The sequence below is a fragment of the Coenobita brevimanus genome, chromosome 94 (assembly GCF_032717465.1).
Source record: "Coenobita brevimanus isolate Jiangsu-jjx chromosome 94, ASM3271746v2, whole genome shotgun sequence".
Classification (NCBI taxonomy): domain Eukaryota; kingdom Metazoa; phylum Arthropoda; class Malacostraca; order Decapoda; family Coenobitidae; genus Coenobita; species Coenobita brevimanus.
In genome coordinates this window covers 21,212,424-21,234,167 of record NC_137047.1, presented here as the reverse complement: position 1 = coordinate 21,234,167, position 21,744 = coordinate 21,212,424, and the positions used below count along the sequence as shown (strand labels likewise).

Below are 21,744 nucleotides of genomic sequence, written 5' to 3'. Positions count from 1 at the left end.
TACGCCTACTACACAGACACACCGAACATACACCGCCTAGAATAAACATAAATATACTAAAACTAATTGTCGACGGGCCACCTAGAGAACATAAGAAGTGAGACAATTCCTTCACGACCACGACATACACACAGTACTCATGCACGAAACAAAACTGACACACACAACAGACCCCGCTAATCCTACACTACTCACACATTCGCTGCGACAGAAATAAGGGCCATGGAAGAGGCATCATTACATACATTTATCCATCAATCCTCCACAAAATACGGCACAATCACTTCTCCAGGATGACACAGCACTAGATATGCAGTTACTCAGTGTCAAATATGATCACAAACAAGCAATCAACATTTTTATCATTTACATTCCCCCCCCTGACATGTCCCTAGTTGCCCCAGCGCAGTATAACCCTCAGTTCATCCCCCTGGCATAGACATCTAACTTCGTCCCCAGTGGGGACTTTAGCCTTGCACGAACACAATCAAAACAAACGCAGAGGCTTCGACACTGATTCACATCTCACCAACATGTTCAGTATCAATGACGCCTAAAAATACATCCTCATCTCATACCAGGCAAACAGCCTCCTCACCACACATTCCATTCGCCAACACTTGCACTCAACATCACTTGGAGAACAGAGCTCAAATTCGCTACAAATCAACTCCCTATCATTGTCACTATAGAAACGCAATACAGAGCGATCACGCCTCACATATATAAACAAGAGAGCACCAAAAAAAAAAAAAAAAAAAAAAAAAAGCTGAAGAAACAGAACAACACTTTAGTAAACCAATCCATACACCCATCACGAACATTAACAGGAGTATTACAAAGTTCAACATACCGTACTCAATCCAGCAAACATCACTCTCCACGAGAAGATGATATTACAACCCAAACTTTATACCGGAATAGCCCGCCTTATAAGACAAAACGACAGATTTAAACACAGCTCACCTCTCCCACACACGCCAAACACCATCACAAGGCTCCAAGAATTAAACAATGAAATCAACAACAAAATTACTAGAAAGAAAATGCAAAACTCGGACGCCTTGTAACAACACTCACTCAACAGACCCCTCTCGGTTCTATAAAATACTTAACAGTATCATTAAATCAAAAACACTCACTTGCAAGACACACGCGCCATCACCTCCAACCGCAACACGTCCCTTTCTGCAAAGAACAAACAATCATGCTCGTTAACCACTGCGCAAACATTAGCCACTTAACATCAACATGCAATGAGTCTGAAATACAACCCTTTCAACATAGGCAGTCCTTTCCACTTGATCACAATGCAGCACCCTTCACACCAAAACAGACTCGTAACATTATATTTATACGGTATGTATACTAGCACAGTGCCGGATGCCATCAGCAAGCTACTGAAACATTTAGGACCAAAAGGCATCCAAGCCCTCACAAACATCAGCAACTACCCATATGCACACTGTGGCATTCCCAGTGTTTGGAAACATGGAACAATAATCATCATACTTAAACCAAAAAGTCCCTACACTCCCTTCTTCATACAGACCCCTGGCACTACTTAGCACAACAGTCAAAATAACTGAACACCTCATTATATCAACAAGGTCACTCCCCATGCCCCCCTTGCTCATTTACAACACGGATTCAGAGCACTGCGCTCTATAAACACCTTACTGACTAATTTCACACAACGCACACTTCTCACAACAGATATCAGTAAAGTTTCAGTGCTATCCTCCAGCACAAACAAATCACCAAGATGTACGACATGCACATAAAGAACAAGCGCTGGCTTCCCAACTATTTGTCTGGTACACAAGCACACGTTAAATTCCAGGACAATCATCACAAACACAAAATTTCCACAACGGAGTTCCACAGGGCCCCGTTCACTCACCCACAAACATCGCCTTATATCCAGATTATGCAGATGATATCACCATAACAACCACACACCACACTGTAGACACTGCCTGCACACTGCAACAAGACTACCTCAACACACTGCAGATCGCTCCAGCCAAATCCACTGCCACAGTCACAGCCAGCTGTGAACGTGAAAACAGTTACTCGCCGCCACATCACATTTAGCAATATATATGTGCCACACACACCTAATAAGATCCTTGGCGTGACATATGACACCGGACACACCTTCAAGGACCATGTACAGTACAAGACATCAAGAGGCGGAGCACCCCTTGACTAAATGCACTCAGGATAGCTACATGGCCAGACTTTGGGCAACAAAAGGAAACACTCTCCTTATTCTACAAGCAGTACATTAGATCAATGCTGTCCTGTCTCCCAGGCATGGGCTCCCATCTAATCTACTACCCACTAAAACACCTTGCAAATCATGCAAAACAACGCCTTACACTCACGACTAGCTGCAACAAAACCACTCTCACATCTCACTTACACTCCGACAATAAAGTCCTCCCAGTCAGACTACCTTGATATGAAGAACACACGATAATATTCAGCAGCCTGTACCAACACACAACATCTGTCATTACATGACAGAAGTACACACAACACACATAGGGGCATAAAACAACCACCACACAAACATTATCAAACTATTTACAACAGTACCCCACCTCCAAACATTCAGACTTCTAAAGTACGAGTAGCAGTGCAGAAACACCTAGCTACTACTCACTTGACGCGAAGGGCAATACACCACGACCAAAACAGCATACTACAAGCCCCACCTCCTGACATCCACACATCGGAGGTGTCCTTAAATAGAGATGATCGAGTTCACCTAGCAAGGCTTAGAGCAGCACAATACCCTGCCCTCCTCAGCTACCAGCTTAGATATGGGATGGGTAAATCACAGATGACACGTACTCAGCATATAAAATAGGCACACACAACATAACACAATTATTGGAGCACTGCACAGCACATGTCATTTAAGACACAGACACCACACCAACGGCATAGGGAACCCATGGAGCAGCGCCACAGGGGAGGTTGACTGGTTTACTTCATAAGACGAACCGGGGCTGGGATACAACAACGAAACTTATCACGCTGCTTCTGTCTTAGTAAGCCGTGTATAGCCACCTTAGCCAGACTTCTGTGGTGTTGGGTTTTGACCGATATACAGATTTAAGAGACTACTTTTATAACACTTACGAACTCAGAGGGAATCAGGTCATGATACGGACAATAATGTTATCATACTATTGCACATATCAGGCAGGCTCAGACAAATCTCTTCAGGGCACACTAGCTGTTCAATTATTAGGTTAGTTTCACAGTAAACGTATGAGAGATTATCAATGTATCATAAAAATATGCCGCTTTAACAGTTACATGAATCCAGTAAGTCTCTCTCTCTCTCTCTCTCTCTCTCTCTCTCTCTCTCTCTCACACACACACACACACACACACACACATTTTTTTTTTTTTCAGAAACAGTACAGGAACGCATAGTCGGCAGTATTGTAATATGTTACTGGTCTACTTTCAAACCTTTTTTTCCTCTCTTAGAGACAGAAAGGTTAACTTTCCAATGTAGGGGCCGGAATTAGGGGGGGCAGGCTGGGCAACTGTTCACTGTCTTCCTTCAGATATGTGAGTCGCATTAGTGCTGAAAGTATGTAGGAACCAGAAAGCACTCAGAAAGCGCATACCGCCGCCAATGCCATTGCCACAAAATTTCATTGAAATTCATTGAGAGCTTTTGGAGATATGGTGTGGACAAATAAACATACAAACATAGGTTACACAGGTGAATACACAACCTTCTTCAACTTCGTTGACGGAGGTAATAAGAAACGTAGAAAGAACATCTGCCTAATGAAATATGCTCTCTCTCTCTCTCTCTCTCTCTCTCTCTCTCTCTCTATATATATATATATATATATATATATATATATATATATATATATATAAACAAAAATGAAGAAAGTGGCCGCTATTTTTGCCATGTGCGATATATCATGCCCTAACAATAATGAAATTACATTTTAATGAGCCTTTAAAGTTGTGTGTCATGTAAGCAAAACTAAAAGGATAAGCTTAAAATTAGTTTATAGTAAAAACTGCATGGTACTCAGTAACATTAAACACTTTGACAGAATGGGCCTTTCACCTCCATTGTCTGCTTGGAGACTTAAAAACATAAATTCGGTGTGCTCCAGTGATTGTTATTACCTCATCTCTTTGATCTAAGGTTGTATTATTTTTTCCAAACATTTTTTCCTTTCCATCTAACATTAACATTTAGGGCCCTTGTATATCGCCGTTGATTACTTTCCGTAAACTGGCCGGAAATTTCCCATCCCTCAACCTGAATGCTGGGTTGAAATAGGAGATATGATCAAAATATGGCGCTGGTCACGAAGAGGTGCTATGGAAAGAGGGTATAGCCACAGTATCTTTTTCTGACACTGAGCTACATGAAATAAGCTGCAAAAGGACAAAAATCGGTCAAACATAACGACAGAGACGCATCGATTCGAGCTGTTTTCTTTAGACCTACGTTCTTAAGGAAGATATTCTTTGTACTAGATACATCACAGGTGATTCACATTTGATTTTCGAACAAAAGTATTGAAGAAAAAAAACAAAATGTACCTACTTTGTGATATTACAGAAAGACGCCTGATCGACCCCGTCACCATGTTTACTGCCGATTCCGCCGATTAGACGGGACGTCAGCACATCAATCAAACTCAAATGTACACAATTTAAAAACCATAAATAGAGGTGGAAACCTAACTGAAAGCGTTGAAACCTAACTGAGGACTTCTCCCCCAAGATCCCCCAGTGACTGTAACCTAGTTTGCAGCGTGCAAACTAAAATGTGCAACAGGCAAAACTTGAGCCCATAGAGTATCGTGCGTTAAGAACGTTCGTTAATCATGGAGCGTTCAGTAATCATCACATGATTATGCGATGGTGAAGGTAGGCACGATCATCTTTACATACACCACGCAGGAGACATCCATTTAAATATGATACTGGTTAGAAAAATAAAGCTCTTCGATTAAATAAAAGCATTTTATATTCCGTACAGTCTAAGATATACACATTATGAAGTACAATAATGGAATCTCCTATTTACGAACTTAAAGTAATTAAAACTTTTTAATCAAGCCCAGTAAACAGTATACTGCAGTCTAAAAAAAAATCCCACCACATTTCATTGCAATAGGAGATTTGAAAATTGCGCGTCACTGTCATCATATTTTAATTAGAAATCCGCACCTAGATAAAATGAATGAACAATAATTTCGTACATTATCCTAGGGTAATTTTGAAAGCCATAAGCTTCATAGAAAATGTGAGGTCACTGCACGTCAAAGAAAACTATAAACGGAATGCGGGGGCAAACTTGCACAGAAATGTTGAATTTTATGCTCTAATCCAGGGGTTCTCAACCTTTTTAATCTTATGTACCCCTTGAAGTCTTTCAGTATTGGTCACGTACCCCTTACCCACAATGCAGCATCAGGAAGGGTAAAAAGAAATGCATGGTTTATTGACTTAGTTTATTAAGTTTAAATTGTGTTATATATATGGAGCAGACAAACTTTTCAATTAATGTATGTCACTATGAGGTAGTGTTGATAGGAACTAGTTACTGTCATAGGGAAACACTATGTGACTGGCTGCTAGCATACAATATATTTACTAAAACAGAACAATAGCAGACAGTTTTCGATCATTGTGACAGTGAACTAGTGCTCCTTGCAGCTAGTTGGAACTTGTAACTAGTAACAGTGATAGGTAAGTCACTGTGTGTGTGAATAGCATAAAAAAAAAATAATAAAACAGAACTAAATCAGACACATTTTTCCAATATCTGTGACTGTGAGGTAGTGGTGCTATATACAGCTTATAATTAGTCATACTGTACACCACAGTAACACTGCACACCACACAGACAAGTCACCACACCACACTGTCACACTGCACACCACACAGACAAGTCACCACACCACACTGTCACACTGCACACCACACAGACAAGTCACCACACCACACTCTCATACTGCGCACCACAGGGTAATACTGCACACCACACAGTCACATAATGGCAACAAATGTACCCATCAATTCATTGGTACACTTTCCCAGCAAACTTGCCCAGGAATTCGTCAGAACATAACATATGCGTCCAGGAATTCATCAGTAAATAATAACAAATGTGTCCATGAATTTACCGGTGTGTGATGACAAAAAAAAAAATCTGCTCATAAATCTATCAGTATATAAAATCTATTACTAAATGTGCCCATGAATTCATCAGTACCCTACGTAATGACAACAAAAATTGTCTGAGAATTTATGGGTCAGTCCAGGTCCTATAATAGACTTACACCCACCCCCCACATGTAACAGGCAGACGGACAAACATACATACATCGATGATCACAGTCTCTGCCGCAACCGCCGTTGGCAGACGTAATTGAAAACCACAAACTTGGCTATGAAACCATTACCAGTTATTATGGCTGCAGTGTAGGCACATGACTTCGTAGCCGCAAGCAAAATCCATGACGACTTAAACGAGGAAAAAAAATCAGACTACAAATACTCTGGAAACCATGAAGCAGATCTCAATGTACCTGAGGGTGAGGGTAGTGAGGGAACAGTGGTGAGCGGGTGACAGTGAGAGGCGAACAATGCGTCTCACTTTGGTACCTGTTCGATACGCGTGATGAGAGACGTGATCGATAGAAAACGAGCAAGGGTGCCTACTGCATTATGGGTTTGCAAGGTTGTGTGGCAAGTGTAGTCCAAGAGAGCTTTCTCTCAAATGACGTAACTCCAAGAGTTTCCTTGTTAACGTTGTCACTTAGTGTCCTGGATCTAGTGGAGGACACATCTAGCCTAGCACATGTAGGCCACTTTCTACAAACAGGTTTGCAGTTATCCAAAACCGAAGTATTTTGAGAAACCTGTCACGTACCCCCAAAATTCCTCTCACGTACCCCTGGGGGTACGCGTACCCCAGGTTGAGAACCCCTGCTCTAATCATATGCATAAGAACATGTAATAGTAATGGTAGCAGTTGTGGCAGTACAGTAACCCCGGTCTGCCTGACCAAGCAATCAATCACAGGCACATAATCCCCCCCTTCCTGGCCATCCCTTGCAGTAAACCATTGTTTCCTTGTGACAGACAGCGCCTCACTACAGCTAGGCACGGGGAAAAGTGGATGTTCCCGGATGGGCGCCGGTTTGTGTTTCTCCACCCAGTTAATACTGGCACCATAGTAGGCTTCACATCACTCCGTTATTTAGTTACATGGTTACCATCCCAGCATTTTAAATGGTTCTCTGGGTTAAAGGAAACCACAATGCTTGTCACTCAGTGTAGAGTCACCTCAAGGCAGCACTACGTCGATTGAATGGATGATGTGCACTCCCACCTACCACTCGAAGGAACATATAAACATACTGTATAATGCATGTGAAGGTTATGAAAAATGAGAGGCGTCTTACACGTTCTACACAAAATGCTCAATGTTCTTGTACTGAACTTCTCTTATACAGAAGTCATGACAAATATTCAGGTTTACTTCGGCATTTTTGTTTTACCAGGAAACTTGTACACAGCAGAAACGACCTGTGACATATCAAAGGTGTCTACACTCACGTCAAAATTTATCAATTATTACAATTAACTCTTGTGTATACACACGGTAAAGCACAAGCCGTTTTACTGTGATGTATATACGAGTATTCGCTGACAAATTCTATGATCTTTGCACATGTGAGTATTTACACGTATTACAAAAAAAGTTCAATAAGTCTTTTATTGTCCGTAGTCGCTGATAATACGTACATTGTTCAGGGTTAACTGGTGCCGGAGAGGGATGCCTTCATGTGGTGTCCGTACAGCACTGTACTGTAACACCACCATTGCGTCCAGCGTCGCCTTGTGGTGCCTGTAGTTAGTAAAGCTACGAACCTTAAAAAAAAAAAAAAAAAAAAAAAAAATGTGGTGGCACTGAAATAACTGGGCTATGGAGATGCCCAGCCATACAAACGTCCCTCAACAGAGTCAACACCCTCCCTGTCCCTCAAAAGAAGAAAGGTGGCCTGCAGATGGAGGACAACTTGGGCCTTCAGTCCACTGGGTTCGCATATCAGATGAACCTGGGACAACAACTACTACTAGTAATGTCTAAGTGAGTATGGGATAACTAGTGTTTCTTAGCTTCACTACTCGCTGGTTTACTTTACCCACTCATGGACAAGACAACTTTAGTGTTCTATTCCGGCTTCCATTAAACGATCCCTTCCACCATAATTTTACGATCGCAGGTGGTAGGTGGTGGCAATCATCATCCATTCACTTGATGTAGTGCTGCCTACTTCTTCCTTCACCTTTATCACTCTTTTTCTGGGTCTGCCCTCTCTTCCTGTTTCTCCTATCTTTCCTGACCTTATTATTACCCTTTCCTTTGCAGGTGGCTTAACTTTGAGTGACAAGCCAAATGGTTTCCTGTAAGCCAGGAAATCATTTATGGTACATTGCTGGATGATAACCATAAAACCAACCAATACGCGTTCCCTACGTGTCAGTAAGTGGGTTGGAAGAAGGTTAGTGCCCCTCCCGCAAAAAACTAACTCAAAAGACAAACGACCACCCATTACGGGATTATGGTGTCTGGCTAAAGACAGATATTTACACTAGAGCTTTAAGTAGAAAGAAGCTGTTCAGGGAGATTATGAATCACTTATTAAAGACGTGGATGAATAATGACTAATACACATCAAAGCACGTGGCTGCAGGTTAATATTCACCCATACATTAGAAGTACGTCATTTTTTGCTGCTTTTAGACCATTCGGTTAAGCTTGGAAGAACACTCAAGTAATTAACGAGTTGATAAATTATATCTAGTCATCCCTCAGTTCGAAAAGACTCTCGAGCTGAATAAAGTAGTCCTGATTTACCAAGAATAAAATGTATAATACACCATCGGAGTGAAATGATTACTATTGTCATGTATGCAGAGAATACATGCAGCACCGAGAGGAGCTGTCTGAAATATGTAGAAACTAAAAGGGCATGCAACAGAACAAATACCTCCAACATCCTGAGCTCGTATAAAGCTGCACAACACAAAGTGGGAATCAGCAAAGTACTGTAATTCCCACTTTTTGTTAATGCAGCCATTTTTCATCCATTTGCTCTCAACGAGTCGTCTTATTCACATTCATTATTTCCCATCTGATCATTATGGTGTATATTATAAAGAGACAGTGTGCCCTTCTCCTCTGGCATATATTCATCATAACAAGTACTTAATACTTAGACAAATATGTAACACTCTTAGATTTTCACCATGATCGACTTTTCAAAATTGTAGAGGTAGACAAAAAAAAAGGATGGGAGAAAGACAACCTCCTTCCAGCTTTGATACCAGAAGTCAAACAGTATATATAAAAAATAATAAGATATATAAATAGGACCATTTCACATATTTTAGAGACGGTGAGAAGGAATGAAAGGCAGGCAGGTAGGGTAGAGGGTAGAGCAACGTATGTGAAGAATGAGGAAGAGGGTGGAGGAATACGATAAGGAGACAGGAAAAGAAGACAGATACTGCGAGGGATGGGGTGGGTGTACGTGAGGAGGAGGGGGGAGAAATGAGAGGGCGTGAGGATAAAAGAGGAGGAAGCGCTAGGAAGGAACGGAAGAGACTGTGGGAAGAGAAAGAAGTGTGAGAGAGGAATGACGGGGGAAAGGAGAGAGGGAAGCGTGAAGAGAAAGGATGGAGGATAAAGAAAAGTGTGAGAAGAGAAGAAAGAGAGAGGAAGGATGAAAGGAAAGCTTGGGGAAGGAATAGAGGGGAGGAGGGAAGACAGGGAAGCGTAAGGAAGGAAAGAAGCAGAGAGAGAAAAAAAGAGGGAGCGTTAGGAAGAAATAAGTGAATGAGGTGAGTGAGTAAAGGTGACCTGTGCTGTGTGTGTTTTTTACAGCGTCCTGCGTCACACAGATGGATGCTGATACGCCTGTCTCTACTATCCTACCATACACCATACGCACACACATAAATATACATACATACGCATACACACTCACTTATGCACATACACTTCTTCTTCGGTTAGAATCAAGAATCTTTTTAAATCCTAAGTGCTTGGAACTGCAGGGGGGGTATGCTAAATAATATTATAACTGTTGTGTATTTACCACTTCATATGTGTTAAGAAAAAAAGGGGTGTTGCCTTTACTTTTTGCTGTACCCTTTGCGCATAGCCTTGCGTACGTATGTTCACTCAATTATACTGTTTTCATAAATGACCGTTTGTATGTTCACACACACACACACACACACACACACACACACACACAGATAGATAGATAGACAGATGTTCGAGCATATACCTCACATAAATATTTCCACACATAATATGCTTACATTTAGCCTACATATGTTTAAGCTCATATGCTCTCACTTATATAGTTTCGTACACTTGGACTGATATATTCATTAAGTGATCAAACGCTCATTCACTCTGTCACACACACACACGCACACACACACACACACACACACACACACACTTCATGACAGAGAGAAAGAGCAAACAGACAGAAATGAAAATATTACGAAGCAAAAGGGGAGGGACAAACACAGATACAGATATAATGACACAGAGACAGTCGCTGATCTTATGAGACAAAAACAAAAGAAAAAAAAAAAAAAACGGTCATAAACACTGCCAGACACAGAACCTAAACTCTACCACCACAAGGTCTCCCTAAAGCTGAATGAAATCGCCTGACGCTGACAAAAATGAATGAAAAGACATAATTGCACTTGAACAGGTCTCTGAAGACTGTTTTTGACCCATTAACTACGAGATGTCACCCTTAAGCTGAAATAAGTAGTCTGGAAGTAGCAAGAATAAAATAATAAAAGATGTCATAACAGAAACAAGATAAATAAAGTGACACTAAGCAGGCACACTTTAATAAACGGACAGAGCTTAAGAGAGATACAAACTTCAGCAAGGATACAGACCATTTCGAGCCACAACAACGTATGACGTATTTCATATCGCTGTCACCACCAGACAGTTTTATTCAGCTCTGGAGTGACTTTTTTTTTTTTACTGAATGTGTTAGATATAGCCTTCATTAACCCCTTCATCACGAGAAGTCTGCCCTAAACGTCAAATGAAATAGTCTGGTGGCAGCAAAAATAAAGTGTTACAGCTCATCGGCCTGAAGGGGCTGAGATGACACGCACTTCACATGACAAACAGACAGACAGATAGCAACTGTAGTGACCACGAATACAAGCTGTGGTGGTTGCACAAGTTTACACTCTGTCCTTTCTCCTTATCCCTTACCTTACTCCTATCTCCCCTCTCCTACCTCCCTTCCTTGTTCATTCCCATTTCCTTTCTGTTTATATTTCCCCCCGATAACAACCGGGGCTCTAAAACAGTTCCAAGATAAGGAGGCTGTAGTGCACTATGTGGTGGTATTTTCCAGGTCTCACCACCTTCCTTCACCCCGCTTCCTACATTTCATGAATGTATTATCAATTTGGCAATTAAGCATGAAAGGTGGGTTCCACTGACTTTAGTCGCCTGTGTGGCAGAAGGTGCGTGAAGTGCTTATTTGAAACGAGAGGCGCCACGTCCAATACTCTTGAGGTAAGTTGAGATACATGTAGTAAAACCATTGCCGATACTGATTTGTTGTACAGTCCACTCCCTTCACTGTGCATACCTCTTGACTGATTTACCTCATGGAATGAGAATACTCCTGTTTCACAGTTACTATTTATTATTACAGTACTCATGACCAAGCAAAGAAGTATTATAAAAAGTACAAAATTAAATAGAGCAGTACAGGTGGGATGTTATAATGTATATATCATTCCCACCACGACAAGCCACCTACTTAGGTCACTGCCCTCCTACCAACCTACCTACTTACCTACCTACCTACGTACCCGCATGTGTTACTAAGACGTACAGAAAGCCTCTACGTCGCAGCTCAGTACTCACTCGCTATATAATATTATGTACACAACACCAAAAGAGATTCTTGAACATACAGCCAACATGACACACAATATATAAAGTTAGAGTTTCTCAGGAACATGTATATAATAGCTTATCTGTATAAATAAGCAAAACAGTTCAAATTTACGGTGTTACAGTACTTGGAAAAAGAATGCTTTAGCAGCGCTCAAAGCGTTAATAACTGGAAAATGTAAACTTAGAGCGTTGCACTGATAATGATATAACAACCTTTAAGTGAGTAATATTGCACGAGGCCTTTATACTGTCTATAAGTGAAACATATGAGGATGTATAATGTAATACTACGCTTTCAGTATCACTACTAAACAGCAAAGAACACATGAACCATATCTTCCCTGAAATGACCCACAGCAAAGGGGTACCTTGCAGTTAAAGCTATGCTACCAATATTACTTAAACCTAGACCAAACACCGCCTCGCCCCACAACATGTCGTCAGGGATTATGGTAGCCAGTAACAGAGGCGGTACAAGGATTAGCCATATTCAGGTTTAGGCTAGATTGTGAACCACTTAGTCCTTTCTCTGTCGTTGATATACTTGGGTATTTCACTCGGGCGAAGAGAGTTTGAGCATTCCTAAGGTTAACAGAAACACTTTTCAACCTTTTGACTACTACAATTATTCTCAGTTAACCAAAATTGTCTTGTGGAAGCCGAGACAAAGCACTCACTGCATCCTTAAAAGGCGAATAGGTGCACATCAGTCGTCGGAAAAATACTACACAGTCAATAAATAAAGTATCCATACCCACAGGATCATATAGGACCAATGCACCCAAACGTGAGCGGTGCATCTCCGTACGCTACGTTTCCGTATATCTGAGAAGCCTCAGTATCTAAATATTCTGGTCGATGCTGTTTTAGTTTGCTTCAGTGAACGATGTTATACAAAATGATAAATGGTGTTTTATTGTAGGGAAATCAGTGTTCTACTTCAAAATTCTTTGTCTCGTGTATCTGAATGTACAGACAAAGAGTAATTATACTTTTCTCCTTTTGTCTGTACATACGCCGGAAAAAATTTCTAGCGCTGATTATGTACTGCAAGTGCCAGTAACAAGTTCGTGATTGGTCTGACAAGCGTTCAATTGCAAATACTGTTCTACATGAAGTCAGTTTTGGCTTTGTTATCCCACCAGTTTCTTTTGATGTTCTGATGTGAAAAGCTTCATAAAATAAGGCTATCTTAAACTGGGTGCAGACCGCCAGTAATCACATAGGAAATATTCGTAGGTAGAAGGAAGTCCCTATTTTCATAAGTACACCATCATTTTATAAACATTACAATTGATCGGCGGTTTGGTTCCAACCAAGGTTTTCGCGAGACCCATAAGCCGATAATTTTGGCGTCGTAAGGTTATCTTTTAAGCAGAAGCAAACTAACTATAGATTTCATGTCAACGATTCGTTTCGTGAAGCCTGTAAACTAGGGCGCTATCTCCCCCCCCCCCTTTTCCTCACTTGAGTTGGCTGGATACATCACAGTCCAGCACAAAAAGGTGGGGATGGACGGAAAGAGGGCCAATAGCATGTCACAGTACATGTGCGATGTGTCTCATGATGATAACGAGTTACAATAATTCTCAATGTTCATAATGGCAATGACTAGCAACAGCATTAAAATGTACTTCTTTGTACACAATCATCAAATTTTGGTACTGAGAGTGAATCGTATCTCGATATACTTTGAAGAGTTGGTTTACTGTCTAAATGCGAAGACTTGTGGCTTAATATATCTGCTACAGTATTTGACCAAATATATTTTTTCCCAGCCAATGCATACTTTAATGATGAATACATATCCTGACACGTATACGCCGCGTTGCTGCTCCATCTCCCGTGTCTTTAAGTGATCAAGGTTGGGATGAAAAAAATCGCTCCCACCCTCCACCCTCTTCGATCAATACCGTGGTAGAAAGAGTGGGGGTTACTGATCCAAAGATGTTCCGCGTCCCGGTCAACACACAGCGGCACCTCACATGACTTTACCACATACGGTAACATCGTTAGCATACCGGACGTGGACAGAATTTTTCTGTGGTTCATGGTTTATCAAATATACATCTCGTATATGCAAAATTAAGTATACAAACAATGGAAAATACGAAACTAAACAGCACAGTACTGATAATGAAAATGGCGCTGTTGGCAGCTACTTTCCACCAAATAAGGCAACGAGTGATGTTCGGCGATGGCACAGCACTACCAGATATACTGTATATTACAATAAGACATGCTGCTACTATTTACAGCAAAGACTACCAAAAAAAAAAGTATTGTTAGCGCACATTTGCACCACCAGCCCACTTCCACATTCCTGGCCAGCTCTCCGGCAAAGCGGCTGTTGTATGTGTGTGTGTATCTGGTTTTGAATTAGAAATATAAGGTTGACAGCTCTTGTCGTTTTGTATTATCCCCGTATGCTTTACTAAGTACGACACTTTAAAATAGAGAGAGAGAGAGAGAGAGAGAGAGAGAGAGAGAGAGAGAGAGAGAGAGACCATTTCCAGTTCATGAAAAGTTTTGCAAGTTATCCATAGATTTTCTGTAGAAGGTATAAGAATGGAAAGTCGATCAGATTAGTAAACATGAAGATTCATTTTCATGCATCCATGATTTAGTACTGTATTCAAGTTGAGGGAGTCGCCCAGCTCTGTCAAGTGAAAACAAACAAATTGCAGGATTCCACAAGTGACGAGATATTTTGAGGTCGGTCGTGGAGGAGTCGAGGGAGACGAAGGAGGGAAGAGGAAGGAAAACGATGAAGAAACACTAATGGAGAAGAGAGGAGAAGGAAGTGAAATGGAGAAAATAATAAGAGGAAGAGAATAATGAGGATAGGGAGAGGTAGTGAAGAAGCGTAATGGCTTAGGAAAAATGGCAAAGAGAAAAAGGAGATAGAATTGGGGAAAGACGGGAAAAGAGGCTTGAGAAGACTTAATTGGATGTGGGAGGGAAAAAATGGAAGATAAAATGAGATCAAGGAAAATCTGAGTAGGACAAGGAGCTGGATCACAATCACAGACCGGGCTGTGAAGGATATAAACTAATACCAAAATAGTGAATACTCAGATTTAACAAAAAACTGGTGAAAGTACTATAATTCTCATTTCCTGTTAAAGGGCGCTACATTCGATGGAATATAGTTGAGAGAAAACAATTTTATATTTCTAAGTTACGTAATAACCTTGTCAGTTTTAAGAAAATCTCAAGATTGCTTACTACGAAGAGCAGACGCTGGTGGAGCATAACAGGAGAAAATAAATAGGTTCACGTCACCTGTCAGTGTTTAGTTTTGCCAGCTGAAGTGCACAAGGTTACATGCTGACGCAAACTGTCCTACTATGTAGAGTGGGATAAAAGCTGGAAAAAGAAGTCCCGTTTTACTGGGTTACGTTCTAGACACAACGTTTCTTATTGTCGTCTGCCCGGAAAGTGAAATAATGAAACGCGGTGTTCTAATTCCAGCCATTATTTCTGCCTACACAACCGTAAATATATGCGTTAGAAATTCTATTCCGACCTCAATATGACGATACGAACCATTCTGAACTCCCAACTGGGACTCTAAGCCTGTATATATATATATATATATATATATATATATATATATATATATATATATATATATATATATATATATACACACACACACACACACACACGAGTACTCGTATATGTACAGTATGCATAATACATACAATTTTCGTAAACACTGCGAACACTTGCATTTTACAATTAAGCAGATATGCTTATCCCCATATTTGGAACACACACTTCATTCCCTCCCTATTGTTTCTGCAGTTGCAGAATAACATGAAATCTTACTTACAAAAATCTGCTATATCTCTCGAAGTACAAATCTAGTCTAATCATCATTCCAAAAGCTTTACTAAATTACGAACAGAAAATTGGTCTGCCACACATAGGACTACAAAACATATATACAGTAATAGAGTACAGTAGTCGCAAAAAGAATATTATACTCTGGTATAGCTGCACACGAGGCCTTTGTGAAAAGTATAAAAGAATGCTTTTTTACGTATTACGGCAAAATTATAGCAACTCAAGCCGCAGTACCTTCTGCGAAAAAAAGAACGGAATTTAAACGTCTTAAAGTCTTAACAAGTCATCTTAAAAAAAAAAAAAAAAAAAAAAATCATCATTCAGTAAAAACTGTCAAATTACCGACACCTCCCTACTCCCAACCTCCACCTCCCTACCACTTTCTTCCTAACTTTACCTTCTTACCCTTTACCTCCCTACCTTCACCTCCCCACCTCTTTCTTCCCAACTTTACCTCCTTACCCCTCATCCCCACGACTCCATTTCCTCACTACTTTTATTTCCCTACCTCGTCTGCTTTTCTAGCCATCTTAATTTATTCATCTCAGAGCTTCCACCGTCACTTCAGGTCACTCTTAGACGCTGGAGAAAACTAAGTCCAGCTCAACACAAGCGCTTCCCTAACATCAATTAGAACAAGTGACAAGAACTACCCTAAATAACCATAAACTACGGTATAATAAATGCATCCAACAGTCAACCTGGCACACTGAGAACGTGACCCTGTTAACCAAGTCCACAAGGGAAGAGAAGCAGAATTATAGCTTTCCTTTGTACAAGCGTAGTGAGACTTTACAGGATCGATAACCGTCATCTTCACAGCAGTTACACGAGAAGCTGATGGACATTTGCAGTTCGAGGTTGTCTGATTAACCGCTTCAAACCGATGACGTATTTGTACAGTTGGTTCTTGCTTTTTCCAGGCGATTTTATTCGGCTTACAAAGATCTCTCGTACTGAGCAGGTTAATTAAGATTCCATCAGACCCCTCCAGTTCGAAAATTACCGCCCAGAATGAATATAATCGTCTGGAAATAGCAAAAATAGAGATAAAATAGGTCATCGAATTGAAGGTCTATTGATGGATAAATGTAACTAGCCATCTTCGTTTTTACCCTGCAGACACACAAAATATAATCAGTGCTGCAATTTTGGGTGAGGGATGAGAACTGTACAGTCAACCCAAAAAAAAGTATCAGCCAACTTATCGCACGTATCATTCTGAAACAAGGACGAAATACTGTGATATTTAAGGCGCCCTGTAGTTATAAATGCAAATACTGTCCTTCGTAATAATTACGACTGGAAATTGCATAAATCATCACATTTTGGATGGTATACTGTATATTTCTTTTTTAGGCAATGTGTTAGCAGCCTCATGAGCGTCAGCAAAACTCGCTCATTTTCACAACCATCGATGCCCAAGTGTGCGATACTTTTTTGGGTTGACTGCACCACAACTCCTCTGCTGTGTGGGTAAATACTGGGCAAACATTGTCCTGCTTCTCGCTTGTGGTTAACCCCTTCAATCCAGCGACGTCTTTTTATCATTTTTCTTGTAGCATCCAGACGATATTATTCAGTTTGGGTCTAACTAGATGGATTCGGTATAGTCTCCATTGACCCTTTCACTACTGGAAATCATAGAGCTAATACGATCGTCTGTTGATGAACTGATTAAAATGAAAATTGCGCCGTCGGAAAACAAAACAAAAAGTGATTAATCAACACTACATAAGCTCTGCCAATTCAAAAAAATCTCTCATGATTGGAATAAAACCGTCCGAGGAGAGACCGAGAGAGAGAAAACAACCTCAAAATGACGTCCTCGGGCTGAAGGGGAATAAAATTGTCCTGGGAAAGAGATAAGAAGTAAAAGAAAATGACGTGTTGGAACTGCAGGGGTTAACCAATGGGGTATGGGTGCCTGGGTAGGAATTGCACCGCCCTCTGTCCATACTCGGTCTTGTGGCCTCGCTTGCCCTTGCCACTCTTCTTGATGCCCAGGTACCAACCCAGGTGCGCGTACTTCTTGGACAGGTAGTTGTAGAAGGCGCCCGACAGCGTTTCCACCCACACAGTGTTCTCCTTCAGTTCGTCTGGCTGTGGGGGAAAAACATGATGTAATACCGATGAAGCACACACACACACACACACACACACACACACACACACACACACACATTTCATGCTATAACAACTCATCAATGTGTTTTCCTATGCAATGTACCCGTATATAATAATTCAAATACTCGTAAAAAAAAAAAAAAAAAAAAGAACAGGCTTAATTCAAAACAGGCATGCCCAGAATATACGTAAAAGCAATAATGAGACAATATTATACAGGACAATACCGTAATGAAGCAGTTCAGGAAAAGATATGGAGGAACAGCTGAAAAACCGACATTCTCAAAGACATACTGTAGTGTGCTGATAAATATGAGTTACAGCGAAAGATACAGCATTCTGTCAAAGATAAAATGAAGTATGCAGATAATTTAGAGTTACAACTAAATACCTAGTTATTGTGAATGATAAAGTGTAGACAAGTAGTAGAGCTTCATCCTGTCCTACCTCCCCGTACAGCTTGCCCTTGTGTGACATGGCAAGGAAGAGCCCTGAATCCACACCTCGGATCTGCACCTCGCCTTTCCCCACCGCCCGCACCTCCAGGATGGCTGATCGAGACAAGCACAGGTGGAAGTTATGTGGACTATGGCAACTGCAATATTAAAACCTAGAGGAAAAAGTGAGAGGCTGGCTCCCAGTAGTATTAGTAAAACTTAGAGGAGATAGGCAAAGGCAAGCCACCAATCGTAATATTTAAAACTTAGACAACACGGGGCAAGGCCAGCCACCAATAGTATTATTAAAATTCAGGGGACATAGGGAAACGTAAACCTCCTGATGAAGGGAAAACATGCCTGATTTATTGATATCAAAGCTGACTGCACTCTGTAATGTGGCATTCAAATTAACCATACCTAGTAATCATGAGCATCTCATATAAAACTAGAGGGGCACTCAGTGGTGCGCATCTCTCCGACAAGGGCAACGTAATTTCCAAACCACTCATCATAATGGGTGAGGTTTTCTCATCACTGATTAAGGTTTCGCAGAAAGTGTTTTCCGGATCCAGAATCTGTAATACGATCAGAATCGGTGCCAAAAGTTAATCGATTGTTCCCTGGGACATGGGTATCTGTTCACCAAATTTGGTCAGATGTCTCTTTTAGTTTTTGAGTAATCCTATTAAAAGACAAACTAACCAACTAACAAACAAACAGGGGTGAAAATATACTCTCCTTGTCGAGGAGAACTAAATATTGGGGGTTTCATACACCCTCGACCTCTCATATCTATCATCTCCAAGACAGTGGCGTTATTTTCAGTTCATTCTTGTTACCTACATACAATTTTATTCCGCTGAAAGAGCATCCCTCATTGATGCTGTTATTCCAACCCCAGTCGTATCTGAATGTGAACCCAACGGACTGCAGGTTGAAGCTGCTCTCTCCTGCAATACACCATCCTCCTTGCAGATGATAGGGAATGAGCTGAGAAACTTTTGCCTAACATGGCAGCGGCTATATTGGTGCCACCACGAGAAGGCACCTATTAGTGAAATAGATTAAAAAAAAAAAAAGAAAAAGCTATATCTAACTTTCCAGCTCATAGAGGGGTTAACTTGCCGGAGAATTTCATCACTTAGCAGTTTATTTCCGGTTGTTCAAATAGCCAAGTAAGGTATCATGGTTCTACATCCTTTCCATACCATTTCTTCATGATTAACACCATATTCCAGGGTTAACCTCTTATTACAGCATAACATCGAAGATGGAAAGATGGCACTTATGGGCCAGATTAAGGTGGACAGAGTATAGTCGTCAAATCTGAAACCTTTACTTCGTGCTTTCGTCAGGTCTTGAAAACTAACACTTGACTCTACTACAGCTATTTTGTTTACAGTCCCTTTATCACGTTAACATCCTTGTTAGATTATTTGGAGCATTTCAAACTGTAATACAGTAGTCAGACCTTCTGCATATATTTTTCTATCGTTGTGGCTGCGCTGACTGAAACCCACTAATGCACCCATTACTACAGACAGGGATATAAAAATCCAAAAACAAACATTGACTAAGCAGTGGTCTCACATTTTTTTGACATGCAATGGTGAGATGGTTTTGAGGTTTCTACTACAGCATGCTTAACCTATCCAGTGTTATATTGCAATTTGTCATTTTGCATATACAATAAGTAAGTCTTGATCTCCGTACTCACTGTACTGAAGTTTTCTCCCCGATTTACTGTTCATTATTTAGATACTGCTCCCACCCCTTACGAGAATAAGGCGTCTGGCAATAGATAGATACATAGACCCCACGACTCACCGTAAATATTGTAGAATTCCCTGGTGCCCCTGACGGTCATGTCGGGATAGATGGCCAGGTTCCAGCCGGTCATGGAGAACAGCTGCTTCCTCACGCTTAACTGGGGTTGTCGCAGCAAACGCTCTCTCAGGGGCGGGTCCAGCAGGCACTCTCTGAAGAGGGCAGGGCAGGGAAGTGAAGACAGGTTTAAAGACAAAGAAGAAATAAGCGCAAGGACTAAGGCGAAGGGAGAAATAACTACAAGAGGTTTTGAACATGAATGCAAGGAGGGAGACAGAGAAAGATGTGACCGTAGAATTTTAGGGCTGACTGCGTGGAGGATTTAAGTGCAGGAGGAAGGGAGACTGAGAAATGAGGTGGTTTAAGGAAATGAGTAGTTATTGAAAAGGATTTGAAAATGAGTGCATGACCGGAGGGAGAGTGCGAAAAGATTGTAAAAGTCTGGGGGAATAAATTAGAGGGAGCCTGAGAGAGTGGAAAATGGTTAAAGAGCTTTCAGAAATATATATATATATATATATATATATATATATATATATATATATATATATATATATATATATATATATATAAAAGGAGAGTAAACCACAAAATTTGCGTTCAGGTTGTTCATTTTTCCCTCTTTGATTCTTCCTCTCATCATGAGATGGAGGGATGGGGTGGAGAGATATATGAGAGAGGGGGGTGTGAGTTGGGAGCAGGGCAGTGAAATGGCGGGGGACAGGGCGACTTGGAGGCGATTTGTTTGTGGCCACCCCAAACGGGATTGAGGCGTCTGGCAATAGACAGATAGATAGATAGAATACCATTTACTTTGCATTATCGTCATGCTAACCCTGGTTGAAACTGTTTACGAAAGGTTGGGTAGAAACCAGAGCAGGAAAAAAGAAAGCGAAAAAAGTATGAGAATGCTATCAAAATAGTGGTCAGTTAAATGAACCAAGCATTCCTTCATTTACCATTTAGTCTTTCAAAAAAAATTTAGATGACAGGTAAGCGTAGTCGCCCAACTGTCACTTCAGTCCATGTCCTCCCTCCAGTCCAAACAGAGCTTTTTCCCTTATTTCTCCACTTTATCCTTCCATATGTTTGGTATGTAAGAAGCGTCAAAAATTTTTGCCATTTCCTCTGACCCACTGAACATCTCTTATTCGTCTACTGCAGTGGTTCCCAACCTATGGGTAATTACCCACAAGTGGGTAATTTGGATAATTTGAGTGGGTAATGGAAGGCTGAGAATCAAATTATATTCAATAAGTTATATTTTTTCCCTGAAGGTATGTAAGTAATGAGAGTACCGGTATGGTCATATATATGTTTAGTTTTTATTTGGAATTTAGTTCATTGAAAAGTTAAAGTATTTTCTCATACATACATGTAAAAAACTGAGATTATATAAACACAAATAAAACATCAAGCCCTCAGTATATTTTTTGATAACCCTTATCTATTTAT

General features: G+C 40.7%; 1 protein-coding gene across 1 annotated transcript in view; it reads right to left on the bottom strand.

Annotated features, from left to right (window-relative positions):
* Window positions 1–17,800: 17,800 nt before the first annotated feature.
* The window catches only part of LOC145412928 (fibroblast growth factor 1-like), a 42,149-nt gene continuing 38,205 nt past the window's right edge, over window positions 17,801–21,744 (bottom strand). Inside the window, exons 2-4 of the mRNA XM_080282734.1 lie at window positions 20,290–20,441; window positions 18,470–18,573; window positions 17,801–17,998 (exon numbers count right to left, since the gene is read on the bottom strand). Of these exons, the coding sequence (XP_080138860.1) occupies window positions 17,801–17,998; window positions 18,470–18,573; window positions 20,290–20,441 (454 nt within the window). The remainder of the gene's footprint in view (window positions 17,999–18,469; window positions 18,574–20,289; window positions 20,442–21,744) is intronic.